Below are 20,091 nucleotides of genomic sequence, written 5' to 3'. Positions count from 1 at the left end.
AGTGCACTCTTGCATGTGAAATCTCTGTGTCTGAGTCACTATTTATCACAGGAGGAATAAAACCTGAAAAGCATGCCACAATTTTGATACTCCCTCGGGTCATGTGGTAAGAGTAGAAAGAAATAATTTAAATTTACTAGTCTAACAGGGGAAAAGATCTTTTTTTCGATGTTTTTCTTGCCTCTTCACTTCCAAAATTTGATTTATCGGTGAATGTTATCTACAATGGAACACTTCTGATGAAGAATTATTTTTTTATGTAGCACTCTTGTAGCTGTTCCTATCAACTTCTACAACTTAAATAATTTAATTTATTTTAAGAATGGGTTATACAGGTGGGTTTTTTTATGTAAGAAGGATTATATGCAAAACTAAACATTTTTCAGTAGTTCCTGAGTTAGCATTCTCTATACGTTCAAGTGCATCTGACTGTGCGTTTGATACTAAAGACGTTTCTATAATTAAATTGTATTTTAGTCCTTAAAGAGGAAGCTTTTCAGCAAGCTGAATTTCAAATGTAACAAACAAAATGTCAACTAAATCCTCTTAAGCCACAGCCCATTAAATGAGTAAAATTAGTATTCAAAGGGTTTTTTTATAGCTGTGGGTGTTGCACTTGGCAGTTATTCAGGAAATATAAGTTTTAATATTCAGACCATCATTTCACATAGTATTACTCCTATCAGTAGCTCCTCCTGAAGGGAAATGTATTTTTGAGTGAACGCTTCAAGTTTTTTAGGTCTTGGTTTGTGCTGTTTGCAGAATTCCTGCTGAGTGTAATCGTAGAATCACTGAACGGTTTGAGTTGAAAGGGACCTTCAAGATCATCTTGTTCCAAACCCCCCTGCCACGGGCAGGGCAGTGAGATCCCTTTCATGTAAAGACCTGTGGAAACTGCAACTCTTGCAAGTTTTGATAAGCTGGTGAGCAGTGAAAAATTACCCCGTGGAGAATCCCACACCTGTGGGGACAAGGCCACCGGAACCACGGGTGAGGGTTCAGCTGGGGCAGACGTGCACTTTGCTGACAGCCTCCTCGTGCCTGCAGCTTGCTGCCTGGAGGTCACCACCACCACAGCTCTACCAGTGGAGCAGGTCACGTCTACCTGAAGTGACCTTTTTTACTTCCCCTTCTCCATCCTAGGAAGTGTTTTTCTTCCAGCATCTCCCATATCCATGCCTTTGGCATTGGTTCTGCTGCGGCCTCTCCTGTTGTTTTTAATATGTGGTTTAGTTTTCTGGATGTTTTATTGTGAGGGACACAGGTTTTGTATCTGGGCATATGAAATCCATTGGTTATATTCACAAGTTCAATCTGGGTATCTGGTCATTGTACATGGTGCTTGAGTTTCAGATTCTACAAAACTTCCAGCAAGGGTTTAGAAACTTAATAAACATCTTGTGCTGTGATTAAGGTGAAGACCCTGAAGAAAGTTAGTTATTTGTAGGGCCATGGAAGTCACTGGCAAAGGGAAATTAAATCAAATGGTTAGTATCCCCTCTTAGATGCTGCGGTCTATCAGCAATCCTCTAACACCTAAACGTGGTGAATATGAAGCTTAACTTCATAAGTGAAGCGGTTTCTATGACATTTTGGGATATATATAATCCTTGTCCTTTGTCTGCTTGGATCAATGCAGTTTTGTTCTCATGTGGGACACTACTGCTGTTTTTGTGCACTGTATTTCATAAAAACAGTCTGCTATTAGACTAAATATGTTGTCTTCTCTGCTGCCTCTGGTCCTGAACATTTGGAAATAAGATACTATTTGTCACCTGTTTCTTCTGTGCAAAGATATTTACCTAAGACTAGTGGTTCATTGGTGATGAATCTGTTATCCTGAATGCCACAAGCTACCTAATCATTGCTTCCCAAAAAAGACTTTTGCTTGCAAAGTGGTATTACATTTTGTTATGTACTTAGGATTGTGTTATGTACTTAGGATTAATTACTTTTGATTGTTTTACAGTAGTGTTGCTACTGTCATTCTCATTAACCATCTCTATCTTTCTTTTTTGCAGTTTGGGTCCTGTGTTTGCTCTGTTTGTACCATTTTATTCCTCCATTCCAAGAGTGCAGGTGACACAAGTATTAGGCCACTTTTCTATCACAAACAAGACGCTGGTCTATATACTGGGTTTACAGGTATGGTATGTACTTGCTTGTTCATATTTTAAGGAATTACTAATATAATAGTATTTCTGTATATTTGTCTATGAATTTTGGTGCTTCCACACCTATGATTCCACATATGTTTAGCTAGTGAGAGTCCCATCAGCTGAAATATTGGAAAACATTGCTAGTATGCATTCCTATGTGCTGGAGTGGTGGGCAAGTGATCTCTTCTTCCATTGTCTGCTGCCTTGATTGTCTTGCACAGGAAAATATAATAGACAATTCTGTAATTATATTTTTTTGGGGTAAACGAAATGAACTGGATGAAAGTAGATGAAACTTGGTGCTAAGACATATGTATCTTTCAACTTTCTAATTTGCTTATATTCCTGCTTTTGTTTATTTTCCCCTTGTCTGTTCGAACTCACAAAAAGCTATAGAACACAGTATTTTTATAATAGACAATTCTGTAATTATATTTTTTGGGGGTAAATGAAATGAACTGGATGAAAGTAGATGAAAGATACATATGCCTTAGCACCAAGTTTCAACTTTCTAATTTGCTTATATTCTTGCTTTTGTTTATTTTCCCCTTGTCTGTTTGAGCTCACAAAAAGTCTATGGTAAGACTCTCAGATCAAGGTTTTGGCTGAATTCCACTTTTATGTAAATTAATACTATTTGTATATCAAGCATTACCATGCTATGTGTAGTTTAAAATAGTGTAACGTGGAGCACAGCAATAGCATTTTCTATGGTAAGACTCTCAGATCAAGGTTTTGGCTGAATTCCACTTTTATGTAAATTAATACTATTTGTATATCAAGCATTACCATGCTATGTGTAGTTTAAAATAGTGTAACGTGGAGCACAGCAATAGCATGTATTATGTTAAATATGAGTGGAAAAATATAGGTACTTGGTACAGAAAGGCTGTAGTTATTCACAAAAACAGCAAAAAACCCCAGCAGCCTAGAAGTGAATGGACAGTCATGTCACAACCTGAGTTATGAAACATGAGATCTGCAAAATGGTGAGACATTATACTCATTATTATATATTCCAGGGACTCAAAAATAGCTCTAGCACTAGCAATGGAAAGCACCATAGTTATGTGAAGTGTGGTAGAAAGTATTTTAGAATGAATGGTCAGTTTCAGAATATTGACTCATACTCCGCACGAATATTTCATTCAACCATTTTGCTGTTCAGCCTTTGGACTCTTCTGGTTTCTGCTCCAGCACCTTATTTTCTTGATCTTACAGAAATCTTGTTTCTTCTCTTCCAAACCCATCGATACCACTATTATTCTGGTCTTTGGGGAAACCGTGGTCTAGTCTGAGCTCTTTTCTGTCGTGTCCTTTGCCTTTCATGCACACACCACCCCCAGTGCAGATCACCACCGTTACTAATCGCTGTCTCTTTGCTGGATCTTTCCCTGCCACGGACAGAACGATTGCTGCCGTCACACAGAGGCTGAGGGAAAAATCATTTACCTTCTCATTTGTAAACTCTGCCCTTATCTCAAGTCACTCTTTCCATAGGCAGAAGTGGAGAGGGAAGGTGTTCTCATGATTCAGTCGGCAGGGTGCAGAACTATTTTAGTAACCAGTATCAGTCTGATTTTCAGCCCGTTTTTCCCGTTGGTAATAACCTTCTCCAGGTGATGAATCACATACTTTACTAGAAACAATGGGCTGCCTTGTTGGCTTATCAGGATGTTTATTTTTTAAATTCACTCCAGCCTGTTTGTGTGATTTCATGTTGACAAATATGCCACGGGGTGAGAACTTTATTTCTTTAATTTTGGTGCTCACGTTGAGTCTCTCCATGGCTGCACATTTGAGAGCTTCACTTGCACTGCCTGCCCCACTTGGAACTCTTCTCCTCTTGCTGCTGAGTCATTTCCTTTGCTTCAGTCTGTCTTTTCAGACTTGTTTTTCTCTGCAGCCTATAACTGACATCCTGTTATACTTAGTATGCTATATGAAAATAAAATGTATTGTTCTGTAGAAGGAGAACAATTGTTGGATCCCTGTGTTTTTTCCACTTCTGCTACTTCTGGAATACGTCTTTTTTTAATGTTGAACTGACTTTTCTCAGAAATAGGTGTCTGACTTCTCTCATTGTCATGATAAGTACATAGCCTACGTAATACTGCAACGTAGTAGCTCAGACAACAACAGTTATGTAAAATTAAAATTTTAAATCACTGCTTTTGTCTTCTAGCTCTTAACCTCTGGTTCCTACATCTGGATTTTAGCCTTAAGTGGATTGGTAAGTCCTACTGTTTTAAAAATTGTGTGTTGCTTAAAGCACTGTCTTATATGTACAATCAGTCCAGTATATTTGGACTTGAACAGAAATTACTGAGTAATGTTTTTATTTGTAATGGTAAGTAGAAAGTTTTCATCTTTGGCTTGGCCATGACTGGTTAGTAATAAATGGGCAGACAACAGAAGTCCTGGTTAATGTTTGCAGGTTGCCGCTGCTGTCTGACCTCCTAAAATTAATTTCACTGCCATGGATATAGCTTTAGACCCACAACTGTAAATGAGACTATTGAGGAAATGGTAGAAATATTTACCCTATTTATTTTTTTCCAGTTTTCAGTAAGCCTCGAGGTTTTGTTCCAGGAAGCAGCTTTTAACAACTTTGCTGTGAGGATTTTTAATGTTTTGCTGTTCTCCTAGGACATCTAAATAGCCATTTCTCACTATGGTAACAGCAGTAAGAGTGCAAAATCTCTCTCTTCATACCAGTCAGATAAAGCCAGTGTGGTCTGTCTTTTTCCTTTCCGACTCTGTTCTTAGTACTAAGGCACTTAGTGCTAAAATAGATTGTAATAAATCTTCCAGATTGTTAGATACCGATAAGCTTCTTTTTAAATTTTGCAGACTTAGAAGTTAGGAGCTCAGACTCTTCATTTCTTGGCCCGAAATACTGTCTGCTTTTGCAACAGTGAAAGTGCCACCTCTTCCAAATCAGCTGACTGTTAAGGTGATGCAATCTTAAGAAGAACTTAAATTGTGCCCTTGCTGTTTGGGACCTACTAATTTGAAATTGCGGTGAGCTCAGAGTGAAATGCCTGTTGACACTTCACGTATTGCTGCTGTAACTCAGGAGTCTGGTCTCTTACCATTTGCATTGGCTGCTCCAAAATACTGTGTGAGCTCACAGGATAACTAACCGGAGTGACGGAGCAGTAAAGAGTGAAGCCTGCTCAGCAGTTTGGTCTGATCGTGAATATCCAGGCAAACAGGACAACTCACAAACCAGAGTTTCTCTCTGGTGGAGGGATCAGCCCAAGCCTCTGTGCCCACCTAAGGATTTGTGACTTCCTCCAAACGTACTACCCTTCCTGTTACTCTTCTGGCTCTTTTAATAGCCCTTCCTTTTAAACAGGTGTTCATTAGAGAGGGAAGGAAAGGAAAGAAAAGGAAAGGCATTTTAATCTCTCTTTCCTGGTGGCAGGAACTGCGTGTATACTTGGTTAGACAGACTTATAAAGTACGGCTTAAATATTATTTTTTTCATAATATATTATGCAGTTCTTTTTCAGTTCTCTTTTAATGTACAGTTTTATTCAGCTGTATAATGCAACTTTCCTAGGATTCTTTTCATAAATTACTTTTTTTTTTGGCAGTACGTTTTACATAGGTTCAAGTCCATAGGAATAAATTGAGCTTTCTCTGGCTTAAAAAATGAAGTTTTCATATTGCTGCAGTCAGCATTAATTAAGTCATCATCAATGATGATGTGTTTTCAGTCTCATTGTTTTCTGCAGCAAGCAGAGAGCTGCACTCTGCTGTTTCATAATAAGTGCTACAATTAGGAAATAAGTTCATGTTATGAATTTCAGCCATTTTTTGCACAGAACATCTGTCACACTTCTGTGAATAAGAAGCCTCTGTTGTAAATGATAATTTGGCATCTTTAGAGAAAAGTTGGTAAAGGAGTAAAGTTTCACATTATATTAAATCATCTGAAGAGGGATATGAAACACTATAAGCATTACAAGTGTAGACACTTGATAACATATGTATATGTTCAATTACAGAAATATGTAGGTTGTCAAATCGATATTAAATCATTCTGACAACCTATGCATATTTTTGTAATTCTTACTGCTTTTGACATTTTCTAACATACTCCATCTTTGTTGAATCAATTTTTCATGTATTCGTACAAAAAGGCTGAGTAAATACATGAACAGCAAGTCAGATAGGTGTGATATTTAGTCACTAGTTCTTTGCCTGTTAGACACATCAGTGTATTTTTAGCTCTGACTTGTGCTGTGATTAAGGTGAAGACCCTGAAGAAAGTTAGTTATTTGTAGGGCCATGGAAGTCACTGGCAAAGGGAAATTAAATCAAATGGTTAGTATCCCCTCTTAGATGCTGCGGTCTATCAGCAATCCTCTAACACCTAAACGTGGTGAATATGAAGCTTAACTTCATAAGTGAAGCGGTTTCTATGACATTTTGGGATATATATAATCCTTGTCCTTTGTCTGCTTGGATCAATGCAGTTTTGTTCTCATGTGGGACACTACTGCTGTTTTTGTGCACTGTATTTCATAAAAACAGTCTGCTATTAGACTAAATATGTTGTCTTCTCTGCTGCCTCTGGTCCTGAACATTTGGAAATAAGATACTATTTGTCACCTGTTTCTTCTGTGCAAAGATATTTACCTAAGACTAGTGGTTCATTGGTGATGAATCTGTTATCCTGAATGCCACAAGCTACCTAATCATTGCTTCCCAAAAAAGACTTTTGCTTGCAAAGTGGTATTACATTTTGTTATGTACTTAGGATTGTGTTATGTACTTAGGATTAATTACTTTTGATTGTTTTACAGTAGTGTTGCTACTGTCATTCTCATTAACCATCTCTATCTTTCTTTTTTGCAGTTTGGGTCCTGTGTTTGCTCTGTTTGTACCATTTTATTCCTCCATTCCAAGAGTGCAGGTGACACAAGTATTAGGCCACTTTTCTATCACAAACAAGACGCTGGTCTATATACTGGGTTTACAGGTATGGTATGTACTTGCTTGTTCATATTTTAAGGAATTACTAATATAATAGTATTTCTGTATATTTGTCTATGAATTTTGGTGCTTCCACACCTATGATTCCACATATGTTTAGCTAGTGAGAGTCCCATCAGCTGAAATATTGGAAAACATTGCTAGTATGCATTCCTATGTGCTGGAGTGGTGGGCAAGTGATCTCTTCTTCCATTGTCTGCTGCCTTGATTGTCTTGCACAGGAAAATATAATAGACAATTCTGTAATTATATTTTTTGGGGGTAAATGAAATGAACTGGATGAAAGTAGATGAAAGATACATATGCCTTAGCACCAAGTTTCAACTTTCTAATTTGCTTATATTCTTGCTTTTGTTTATTTTCCCCTTGTCTGTTTGAGCTCACAAAAAGTCTATGGTAAGACTCTCAGATCAAGGTTTTGGCTGAATTCCACTTTTATGTAAATTAATACTATTTGTATATCAAGCATTACCATGCTACGTGTAGTTTAAAATAGTGTAATGTGGAGCACAGCAATATCATGTAGTATTATGTTAAATATGAGTGGAAAAATATAGGTACTTGGTACAGAAAGGCTGTAGTTATTCACAAAAACAGCAAAAAACCCCAGCAGCCTAGAAGTGAATGGACAGTCATGTCACAACCTGAGTTATGAAACATGAGATCTGCAAAATGGTGAGACATTATACTCATTATTATATATTCCAGGGACTCAAAAATAGCTCTAGCACTAGCAATGGAAAGCACCATAGTTATGTGAAGTGTGGTAGAAAGTATTTTAGAATGAATGGTCAGTTTCAGAATATTGACTCATACTCCGCACGAATATTTCATTCAACCATTTTGCTGTTCAGCCTTTGGACTCTTCTGGTTTCTGCTCCAGCACCTTATTTTCTGGATCTTAGGTATATGAAGTGTGGTAGAAAGTATTTTAGAATGAATGGTCAGTTTCAGAATATTGACTCATACTCCGCACGAATATTTCATTCAACCATTTTGCTGTTCAGCCTTTGGACTCTCCTGGTTTCTGCTCCAGCACCTTATTTTCTTGATCTTACAGAAATCTTGTTTCTTCTCTTCCAAACCCATCGATACCACTATTATTCTGGTCTTTGGGGAAACCGTGGTCTAGTCTGAGCTCTTTTCTGTCGTGTCCTTTGCCTTTCATGCACACACCACCCCCAGTGCAGATCACCACCGTTACTAATCGCTGTCTCTTTGCTGGATCTTTCCCTGCCACGGACAGAACGATTGCTGCCGTCACACAGAGGCTGAGGGAAAAATCATTTACCTTCTCATTTGTAAACTCTGCCCTTATCTCAAGTCACTCTTTCCATAGGCAGAAGTGGAGAGGGAAGGTGTTCTCATGATTCAGTCAGCAGGGTGCAGAACTATTTTAGTAACCAGTATCAGTCTGATTTTCAGCCCGTTTTTCCCGTTGGTAATAACCTTCTCCAGGTGATGAATCACATACTTTACTAGAAACAATGGGCTGCCTTGTTGGCTTATCAGGATGTTTATTTTTTAAATTCACTCCAGCCTGTTTGTGTGATTTCATGTTGACAAATATGCCACGGGGTGAGAACTTTATTTCTTTAATTTTGGTGCTCACGTTGAGTCTCTCCATGGCTGCACATTTGAGAGCTTCACTTGCACTGCCTGCCCCACTTGGAACTCTTCTCCTCTTGCTGCTGAGTCATTTCCTTTGCTTCAGTCTGTCTTTTCAGACTTGTTTTTCTCTGCAGCCTATAACTGACATCCTGTTATACTTAGTATGCTATATGAAAATAAAATGTATTGTTCTGTAGAAGGAGAACAATTGTTGGATCCCTGTGTTTTTTCCACTTCTGCTACTTCTGGAATACGTCTTTTTTTAATGTTGAACTGACTTTTCTCAGAAATAGGTGTCTGACTTCTCTCATTGTCATGATAAGTACATAGCCTACGTAATACTGCAACGTAGTAGCTCAGACAACAACAGTTATGTAAAATTAAAATTTTAAATCACTGCTTTTGTCTTCTAGCTCTTAACCTCTGGTTCCTACATCTGGATTTTAGCCTTAAGTGGATTGGTAAGTCCTACTGTTTTAAAAATTGTGTGTTGCTTAAAGCACTGTCTTATATGTACAATCAGTCCAGTATATTTGGACTTGAACAGAAATTACTGAGTAATGTTTTTATTTGTAATGGTAAGTAGAAAGTTTTCATCTTTGGCTTGGCCATGACTGGTTAGTAATAAATGGGCAGACAACAGAAGTCCTGGTTAATGTTTGCAGGTTGCCGCTGCTGTCTGACCTCCTAAAATTAATTTCACTGCCATGGATATAGCTTTAGACCCACAACTGTAAATGAGACTATTGAGGAAATGGTAGAAATATTTACCCTATTTATTTTTTTCCAGTTTTCAGTAAGCCTCGAGGTTTTGTTCCAGGAAGCAGCTTTTAACAACTTTGCTGTGAGGATTTTTAATGTTTTGCTGTTCTCCTAGGACATCTAAATAGCCATTTCTCACTATGGTAACAGCAGTAAGAGTGCAAAATCTCTCTCTTCATACCAGTCAGATAAAGCCAGTGTGGTCTGTCTTTTTCCTTTCCGACTCTGTTCTTAGTACTAAGGCACTTAGTGCTAAAATAGATTGTAATAAATCTTCCAGATTGTTAGATACCGATAAGCTTCTTTTTAAATTTTGCAGACTTAGAAGTTAGGAGCTCAGACTCTTCATTTCTTGGCCCGAAATACTGTCTGCTTTTGCAACAGTGAAAGTGCCACCTCTTCCAAATCAGCTGACTGTTAAGGTGATGCAATCTTAAGAAGAACTTAAATTGTGCCCTTGCTGTTTGGGACCTACTAATTTGAAATTGCGGTGAGCTCAGAGTGAAATGCCTGTTGACACTTCACGTATTGCTGCTGTAACTCAGGAGTTTGGTCTCTTACCATTTGCATTGGCTGTTCCAAAATACTGTGTGAGCTCACAGGATAACTAACCGGAGTGACGGAGCAGTAAAGAGTGAAGCCTGCTCAGCAGTTTGGTCTGATCGTGAATATCCAGGCAAACAGGACAACTCACAAACCAGAGTTTCTCTCTGGTGGAGGGATCAGCCCAAGCCTCTGTGCCCACCTAAGGATTTGTGACTTCCTCCAAACGTACTACCCTTCCTGTTACTCTTCTGGCTCTTTTAATAGCCCTTCCTTTTAAACAGGTGTTCATTAGAGAGGGAAGGAAAGGAAAGGAAAGAAAAGGAAAGGCATTTTAATCTCTCTTTCCTGGTGGCAGGAACTGCGTGTATACTTGGTTAGACAGACTTATAAAGAACGGCTTAAATATTATTTTTTTCATAATATATTATGCAGTTCTTTTTCAGTTCTCTTTTAATGTACAGTTTTATTCAGCTGTATAATGCAACTTTCCTAGGATTCTTTTCATAAATTACTTTTTTTTTTGGCAGTACGTTTTACATAGGTTCAAGTCCATAGGAATAAATTGAGCTTTCTCTGGCTTAAAAAATGAAGTTTTCATATTGCTGCAGTCAGCATTAATTAAGTCATCATCAATGATGATGTGTTTTCAGTCTCATTGTTTTCTGCAGCAAGCAGAGAGCTGCACTCTGCTGTTTCATAATAAGTGCTACAATTAGGAAATAAGTTCATGTTATGAATTTCAGCCATTTTTTGCACAGAACATCTGTCACACTTCTGTGAATAAGAAGCCTCTGTTGTAAATGATAATTTGGCATCTTTAGAGAAAAGTTGGTAAAGGAGTAAAGTTTCACATTATATTAAATCATCTGAAGAGGGATATGAAACACTATAAGCATTACAAGTGTAGACACTTGATAACATATGTATATGTTCAATTACAGAAATATGTAGGTTGTCAAATCGATATTAAATCATTCTGACAACCTATGCATATTTTTGTAATTCTTACTGCTTTTGACATTTTCTAACATACTCCATCTTTGTTGAATCAATTTTTCATGTATTCGTACAAAAAGGCTGAGTAAATACATGAACAGCAAGTCAGATAGGTGTGATATTTAGTCACTAGTTCTTTGCCTGTTAGACACATCAGTGTATTTTTAGCTCTGAAGATCATTTAGACACTCATATGACTGTATATATTCTGTTCTGCAATTTAGCTTTTGTTGCACTTCTGCTTATGTGGAAAATTAAAATGGATGGTGCCGGCACAGTTTCTGAATTGTTGCCTGTTTCCACTTTCTCTTCACCGTGTTCTGAGTTTAGATTTATTTAAATTCTCACGATTTATAGTTTAACGTGTAATCAACACTCTTACACTTAAATGGGGTCTGACTTTGTAGGTCTAAGATGTGGCACTGGAGACTGATTTCTTGCTGATGCGTCTTCATCCTTGTTAGTGCTGTTAGACTTCCCTGTGAATTCCAGGCAGGGTGTAAAAGCAACCGGGAGTTCTACCACCTCGAGTTCTTGTTTTCAGTGGTTTTGAGTGATGCAATCATTACAGAAATGTGTTTGTGTGTGCGTATGTGTTTGTGTGTGGGAGGGTGGTCTATGTATGCAGGTAGACATTGACATAATGTGCCTGGTGATAGGGAATTTTAGACAATTTATAGTTTGACGCTGGATTGTTCTCAGTTACTGAGATTGCAGCATGTGTTTTGTTACCGGAGTACAAAAGGTCAGCTGTGTCTGTCTTTGCTGTAAAGTAGAGCTTCTTAGATCTCTAATTTTGAATCAGCATAGGAATACACTCTTAAAGGCAGCTTTTTTACTCTCCAGATGAGAACGGAGTGCCTCTTGGTTATTGTTCTTTCGGTATGTCAGTATCGGCCTGGTCATTCCAGTTGCTGGTGTGTTGTGTAAAAGGTGCTGTTTAAATACATCGTGTTTATTTACGAAAAGAGAAAGTTTAAGAAGTAGACTGTAAACAAATTCACAAACCTGATGTAAGCAGTAATCTGTAATGTTATTCTTCTTATGATTTATCAGACTGATTTAGTTTCTTGTGATTTGTCTTGCCAAGAATATACAATACTTGGTACATACAGTCCAGATCTGTTTCTTATTATAGGGGGTTTTTATGTCATAAAATTAGGAAACTTCATATTAGAGATGCAGATGTATCATGAAAGTTGTACAATTTCCATTTGACCTTAAGCTAGAAATTCTTTCAGTAGTTGTTTATGGAAGTGCTTCCATGTAATGCGTGTTAACTCAGTTTTATTAACGCAAGAAACAGTTTCTCCACTATTTTTTTTTTCTTTAGAAAATGGTATGCATTTGAATGTTTCATTGGATGCATACAGATCAACCCATCTTCTCTCCCTTTTTTTCCACCCCTTGAAAATCTCTCGCATTCTCAGTTTATGTTTCTCATTGCTATGCTCTTGTGGCATTGAAATTGGAGGGGCATGTCAAGGCTCACTCAGTTGCAGCTACAGCATACCTGCTCCAAGCAGTAAGCTCAGGTTGGTGCCAGCAGATGAGATGTGCCCGCTGGGACATGCGGTTCCCTCTACTCATCAGTATAATGTTGTCATCATACAGCTCACGTGCCAGGGTTTCCGCTAACCATGTAGCTAGGTCTGTATTTCATCCAGGAAAGGTGTTTTTCAGGCCTTTTCTGTGATATCGGTGTTGTAGACTCTTCCTTCTTTGTTTATTTGTTTGCAGGGAGAGATGCATTGCATAAAGTTCAAAATTTGGAATATCCCAAGTCTTCTGTGAGCTGCCTTGAATTTGTGTAGAGTTCAATTCAAACTTCAGGAAATTGAAATTGCCTTAGCCTTACAAATGCTGAAACCCTAAAACCCTGTTTACTTTGCAGATTTCACCAAGCCAAAATCAGTGCCTTCTGCATTGTTTCTGTGCTATGCTGTGATTTACTTTTCTCAGGCTGTATGAAAAGTTGCACTTTTTATGCTTCAGATATTGAAAATCTGTAAGGAATGTACTTTAAAGGCTTAAGTAAGGTTAAGACAGAAAGTTCAGTGCTGAGTGCTTAGTTTTAATTTCAGTTCTGATTTTTGAGTGCTTTAGTTCTTATTCATGATTTTGAATTTCCTAGAGTTGGTTTTAACACAGACTACAGGTATCTGCTAAATGCTCAAGAGTGTACTTTAGATTGTTTTGAGTTCTGTTTAAGAACTTTGTTCATCCTTTCTGTTTGCTATTTGTTTGGCTGAGGTGTTTTGCTTTAGAGAATTCCTGCCCATGGTAAACCAGCCTTTTTAAGATAAGATGTGATTTGGCTGGGGACTAAAATATTTAAACCAGACTTCTGCTTTTGTAGTTCTTGATATAAAAATAACATTATATAGTTGATACCAGATCAGATCTAAAAGTCGTTGATTTTCTTGTTGTTTTTCTTCCTCTTCTACATCTTTCTTAAGTGATTTTAAACAGTCCTTACTCTGAATTATTTTTGGTTTTAAAACACTTTTGAAGGAAATACAGAAGCATTTGTATTACTCCACAGTGCAGTAGTCACACTTAAAATATCATCCCTTCTACGTACTTAAAATTAGTCCTATATACATGCTGATTTTATTGAAGAGAATGTTTGATCAGAGCCTGATAATGTACTACGCAGTTACTTTCACATTCGTGTCCTGCCATGCGTCCGTCTTCATCCCCCAGTTAGTCTGGGGGACATCTTCCACTTATCTGGGTCTAGCCTTATGTAGGTCTGTAGTCAGTGTCAAAATATGATATTCCTGGAACTCTTTGTAATTGTGTAATTATAAATGGTGATTCAGATAAGTCTACTTACATCTAGTTTAATGTCTTGTGGTAGTGCTTTAGTGCCACAAAAGAGGGTCAGCATAATAGGAGTGAGTCTGGGTAATTTAAAAAAATAGATGAAAGCTATGCATTAGTTGGTTTTTGTGCTGTTGATTTATAGCCAAGTCATATTCAAATTGGAGTTCAGGATAGATAAAAATTAATTATTTGCAATAACTGAAATCACATTTTTAATTCATTCTTTTAAATTTGGAATTATGGAAAGCTGTGGTGAAGGCAAAACTTATTAGAAGTATGAATTAAATAAAACATGGGTCCTGTTTTACTGGTCAGCCATGGTCCTATATACATACCTACCCGTGTAACAAAGTGCTATCATAGAATCATAGAATTGTCTAGGTAGGAAGGGACCTTTAAGACCATCTAGTCCAACCATCAACCTAACTCTGATAAAAACCATCACTAAACCATGTCTCTAAGCACTTTGCCAACCCGTCTTTTAAATACCTCCAGGGATGGTGCCTCAACCACTTCCCTGGGCAGCCCATTCCAATGCTTAATAACCCTTCCAGTGTAAAAATTTTTCCTAATATCCATCCTGAACCTCCCCTGGTGCAACTTGAGGCCATTTCCTCTTGTCCTGTCGCCTGTGACTTGGGAGAAGAGACCGACCCCCACCTCTATACAACCTCCTTTCAGGTGGTTGTAAAGAGCCATAAGGTCTCTCCTCAGCCTCCTCTTCTCCAGACTGAACAACCCCAGCTCCTCAGGCTCTCCTCATAAGATTTATTCTCCAGACTCCTCACCTATATAGAGGTCTTTATTCTACAGTTAGATCATATTGCAAATTACTGTGGATTATGTTCTAAAAAACTGCTTTATTGTATAAAACATGTGAATGAAAATATTGACCAGGATACAACTTCAACACCTAATACTCAAATTAAAGCACCAGTCCTTTTTGGATTATGTATGGATAACCTCAGCTCTTTTTTGGGGAAGGTTTGTAAAGGTACAGAAAGTATTACCAGCGCTTTTGATTAGTTTTCTTTGTTTTCTTTTTTCTTCTTTTTCTTGTTAGTGTTTCCTGAAGTCCTAGCTCAAGGAATCGGGAGTTTTGGGGGAATGTTAGCTTTCCTAGAAGTAAAATAAGCTTTTAATCCTCGAGCAAACTACTACTTCAAAATTCAAAAGAATATCCCAAAGGCTTAGAAATAATGAAGGAAACTTTTTAAAAAAAAATAATAAAAAAACCCACAACAACAAAACCAACCTACAAAACAAAAAACAAAAAAAAAACCCGCATATGATTTTAAGATGATCTAGGTAGTGACTTTTCAGAACTTGAGTTGTGATTTCTGAATATTGGCTTTACAATATATGTATCAGTAGTATTGCTAATACTAGTGAGACTACTCACTTATTAAAAATTCTGCATATGCTGAAGTATTTTCCTAACTGAAAGCATATATTTTATCTGTAACTGCTGTGATTGTTAGTACTTTATTGATAGTACTGCCCACCAAAGCCCAAGAGGTAAGGCAGCTCACAGAATCATAGAATCACTGAGGTTGACATCTAGACCTACGCCCTGCACAAGCAGGGGCACCCTGAGCTGGTTGCCCAGGACCAAGTCCAGACGGCTTTTGAGTATCTCCAAGCATGAAGACTCTACCAACTCTCTGGGCAACCTCAGCACATAGGTTGTGAAGTGCATAGCCTGAAATAAGAAATGGAAAAGCAATAGAAGAACAGAGATTGGGGAATGAAAAAGAAGCATTGTCTGCCTGTCCTAAGAGGTGCAGATACCCATATGAAAGCTGTGCTGAATCCCTCCCAAAACTAACGTGAGGTATCTGCATGTGTGCAATGGTCAATGTTCAGATAAGTGACTGTAGATGGCTTAATTTGAGGTGATTTTCTATCTTCTGCTGACTGTATTGACTGTATCTCCTCTGTGGTGGGAGCTGAGACATCTTGCTCATGTCTAGACAGCTACCTGTAAACACATGGCAACTTACTCCTACATCAGTGAAAGCATCTGGGAAGAAAAGTAGTTGATCCATCTGGAATACAGGGGATGTTAGTGTGGAAGTCAGGTTGTAATTATTTGTGGAGGAGAGAGATGCAGATATTTCCAATTCTGGAGGAAGGAGAAAGAAAGCAGTGGGAGAGGGGAGAAGGTAATGATGTGTCAGAACATACTTTCTCTTCTATATCCACAGCTTCTAAGATCCTGTAGAAAAATGGATTTTAGTTTTCTGTTTGTGTTTCACTTCAAAGTTTTCAGTTTCTCTCTCAGATCTGAGGAAGAGTTTGTGTGCCCAAAGTCTTTGTCAATTGTGCCAGCGGGTTCAGTCAGAGGTAGGTTGCTTCTATCAAGCTTTTTTAGCCTGTACATGAACACCATCGTGGCTGCAAAATCACCAGAGGGAATCTGTGAGAGTAATTCAGCTGTGTGTGTACTTTGGAGACGTCTGTCATAGGATGAGTCACATCTTAGCAGTGCCCATTTCTCTCTATTGACTATGAAACAGACTTCAAACAAGCAGCTCATAGATAAGCTTTTAAATTACAGGTGTCTACGTTGGCTCAGATAAATCCAATCATGATCTTTTAAGTAAAGAGGTTTGGTTAACAATATGATGATGATGATCACCTGCAGAGCTCTAGCAGAGACCCACAGGAACCTATTCTTAGGTCACGAGTGCAAGTTAAGGATAGATGTACTGTGCTGAAATGGCAGTACAATCATACTTGCACATACACAAAGAACAATTGAGATCTAGAAGTGATTGCATCTGACCAATGAAGATAGCATTGGTAGGCTCCAAAGGAAAAAAAAAATCTGGGAAATTTATGACCCCAGTCAATTGGGAAGGAAATTGAAGAGAATTTATTATTATTATAATCTTATTTTTCTGTCTAGCTAACTATTGCAAAAGGCTGTTTATACTCTTAGTGACTATTTCCACAAATAAAACCCAAACAAAACAACCTGTTGTGTGACAACTACATTGCAGCTTATAACTACAGGTTACACATACATGTGTAGTGATCTTACTTGTGGGGTGGTTTTCACACAGTCTCTCTTGGTTTGATAAATGTGTTTCTCTAAACAAGTTAAGTACAAAATCTTGACGCAAGCTCTAATCCCTTGTTTTGATTCTAGTTATATATTCAAAAAATACTAAGGATAAAGCAGATAAAATAAGTATTAAAATGTCACTTCATCTTAAGAATACTGCTATTTGTTTTCAATTTGTTGATATCTGAAAATAGCAAAGTTTTGAATACACACGATGAAAAAATTAAAATTATTCAGAACAACATAATTGAGTATTTCACTGAATTTCACTGAATTTCACTGAATTTTAGAGTTGGAAGGGACCATAGAGATCATCTAGTCCAACTCCCCTGCTGAAGCAGGATTGCCTAGAGCTTGTCAGAGCATGTTACTGATATTTAATTCTGTCAGGTTGTCACCATTAGGCAAAATAATTTTCAACATAGTTTTCTACACCAATCGCCTGCTGCTTTTTGTGTGATTTCTTTTTTTAATGTTAATCAAGTACAGTAATTTTAAAGTTTTCAGTTAGTAGTGGAGCATATGTGTCTTTGTCGTGTAAAATATTGGAGAGCTTCCACCTTTGGTTTACCTAATGTGAAAGAGAAACTACAGCTACTTCCTTTTTTCTGAAAAGTGTACATCTTTGGAGGGACATGAGGGAAGGGGAGAGGAAGTTTGGCTTATTACAGGGGTGGGAAGAGGGAAGAAAACTTCATGTGAAGGACCAGTAGTAAGCCCTGATGTTAAGAAGCTGAAAAACTGTGAGCACACTTTTTTTCTGCAGCATGCTACACAATTTCCAGCACCCTCCATTTCCTCTGCTTAGCATTTTGCCTGATAAGATATCATGGATGAGGTTGTAGGTTATAATGATCTCACTACAAGAAAACAACTAAGATGAATTTTAGGTTGCCAGCCGAAAGTTCTCCATTCTAACAGCGTGAACTTAACTGCAACATCTTTCTGTGGTGACTTTTTAGAGCCTAAAATACTCCAGAGACTCATCTGTTTGGGGGAAGTAGCCCTTTAACCTGATGTACAGTGTTGAAGTTGGGATATAATGAGATCATCAGTTGATCTCATTCTTAGAAGAATCTTATCATCATTGAATAAACAAAGTTGGTCTGCTTTCTTAAACACTAGAAATTCACTATGCGTCTGTAACAAAAATGGTATAAAAGCGTGGGTTTTAAAAAAATTAGATATATATCAGGTTCAGCATATGAACCAGCCAAGGAGGAAGTTCTTTGGAAATACTTGACATTAAGATGGGTGTATGACACTAAACCAGGCTGAATCACGAGCCCTATTTTAACTACAAACGTCTCCATTCTGGGTTTATTGGAAATATGCAAATAGGTATCTCTTCCTCACTAGATGAAACTTCTTGAAAATTTGTTACAACTGAGCACAGCATTTAAAATTTCTTGTGCTTCCATGTAACAGCTTTATAATTGGAGTAGTAAATTGAGAAAGAAGAGAAGGGGGGTGGCACTGAAATCCTAACAGATGTGGAAGTAACAAGGTGGATTGCCAGTGTACACTTGGTGCTCTGCACAGCTGAGTCTGTCTTTCCATCTGCTTACCCTTGTGAAGAACAGCAATATCACACGGTTGCTCTGAGCAATTACTGATCCACAGAAAGTTTCTTGACAGCTATACGTAGAAGAGATACGTCTCTTCTGCTAGTCTCACACAGTTTTCTCTTGTTCCTTCACCAGGTGCTTTTTATTTTAGATTTTACTGTGAACTTTATGTTGTCAGACTTCTTGACTTACAGCTCTTCGAGCACAGAAGTCCACAGGTTTGGGTTGCGCAATGAGTTTCTGTCTGAGGCAGGACAAGGAGGGGTCAAGACACTAGTGCTGCTGTTGAGGAGCAGGAAGGAGAGAGAAGACAGCCCACCACAACTGGTGCATTGCCTGTAGACCAAGCATGTTACTCCAGTGAGCTCAGTGAGGCTAGGAAGACAGGTAGGAGCCACATGTACAAGTCTCACATGCAGTGCTAAGTGCCATTCTCTATTTGAGCAGTGTCCATAAACTTTTAACCCTATAAAGCCTTCTCTTGTGATTAAATGCTCTGGAATGACTTGCTCTCTACAACTACCTGAAAGGTTGTAACGAGGTGGGTATCAGTTTCTTTTCCCAAATAGGACAAGAAGAAATGGCCTCAAGTTGCACTACGGGATGTTTAGATTGGATATTAGGAAAAATTTCTTCACCAAAAGGGTTATCAAGCAGTTGTGGTTTGGGCCCAGACTGGCCACTGAATCATACCACAGATGCTCTCCCCGACCTTTCTCTCCGAGGAGAGCACTGGAACACACTGTCCAGGGAAGTGGTTGAGTCACCAACCTTGCAGGTATTTAAAAGGCAGGTAGACATGATGCTTAGGGATGTGTTTTAGTGGTGGACTTTGTAGTGTTAGGTTTACAGTTGGACTTGATGATGTTAAGGGTCTTTTCCAACTTAAATGATTTTATGACTAGCTGTCTTTACTTAGAAAAATATGGAAATGCCTTCACTGATGCAGCTACTAGTTGGTGCTTGCAGCACACTTTCCCTTCTGAGACAAACAAGTCCCAAAGTACTGGCACTAAAGACATACTGCTGCTATCTCTTCGCTGTATTTTCTGTCTTGAGTTGATAAAAGACTGGTTCTGTTTGTGGTTACTGTGTTCAGACACGTGTCAAGATTTGTCATACATTCAGGGAGATGTAGATTTTCCTATCACCACTTGTTTTGTTTCTTGTGACTTTTTGAACCCGTTCAAGATTTAGGGTGCCCTGAAAACATTAGGCCTTAGCAAAGGACTGTAGGTGATAAGAGTGGGCAGAGATCAGTAGCTGGGAGAGACATTTGGAAGAAGTGAGGGAACGCTGGTGTGATGTTAGACAAACTATTATGAGCTGGAGTGCTCTTTCCCTGCCTGGTTCCACCTGTGCAACCAGTACTGCAAAATCCTTAGGACCAAAGAGGGGGCCTGGCTCCATAGCTTAAAAATGGGAGGTGAGAAGAAGGAAGATAATTTGTAGGCTTTCGTGCTGCTTGTGTGTTTTGTGTCTAACAGATCATCAGATTTAATGTATGCATAATATTTACAACTTGGTTCAGTAATTCTTGCTT

The 20,091-nt window shown here is 38.2% G+C and overlaps 1 protein-coding gene across 1 annotated transcript in view; it reads left to right on the top strand.

The window, feature by feature from the left end:
* The window catches only part of UBAC2 (UBA domain containing 2), a 114,635-nt gene that overhangs the window by 70,880 nt on the left and 23,664 nt on the right, over positions 1-20,091 (top strand). The window contains exons 5-6 of the mRNA XM_014944196.1: positions 2,022-2,145; positions 4,345-4,392. Coding sequence (XP_014799682.1) covers positions 2,022-2,145; positions 4,345-4,392 — 172 coding nt within the window. The remainder of the gene's footprint in view (positions 1-2,021; positions 2,146-4,344; positions 4,393-20,091) is intronic.

This window comes from Calidris pugnax, unplaced genomic scaffold (genome assembly GCF_001431845.1).
Source record: "Calidris pugnax isolate Ruff unplaced genomic scaffold, ASM143184v1 scaffold69, whole genome shotgun sequence".
NCBI classification, from domain to species: Eukaryota; Metazoa; Chordata; class Aves; order Charadriiformes; family Scolopacidae; genus Calidris; species Calidris pugnax.
Note: the sequence above shows the minus strand (reverse complement) of the source record. Positions and strands in the feature narration are given on the sequence as shown.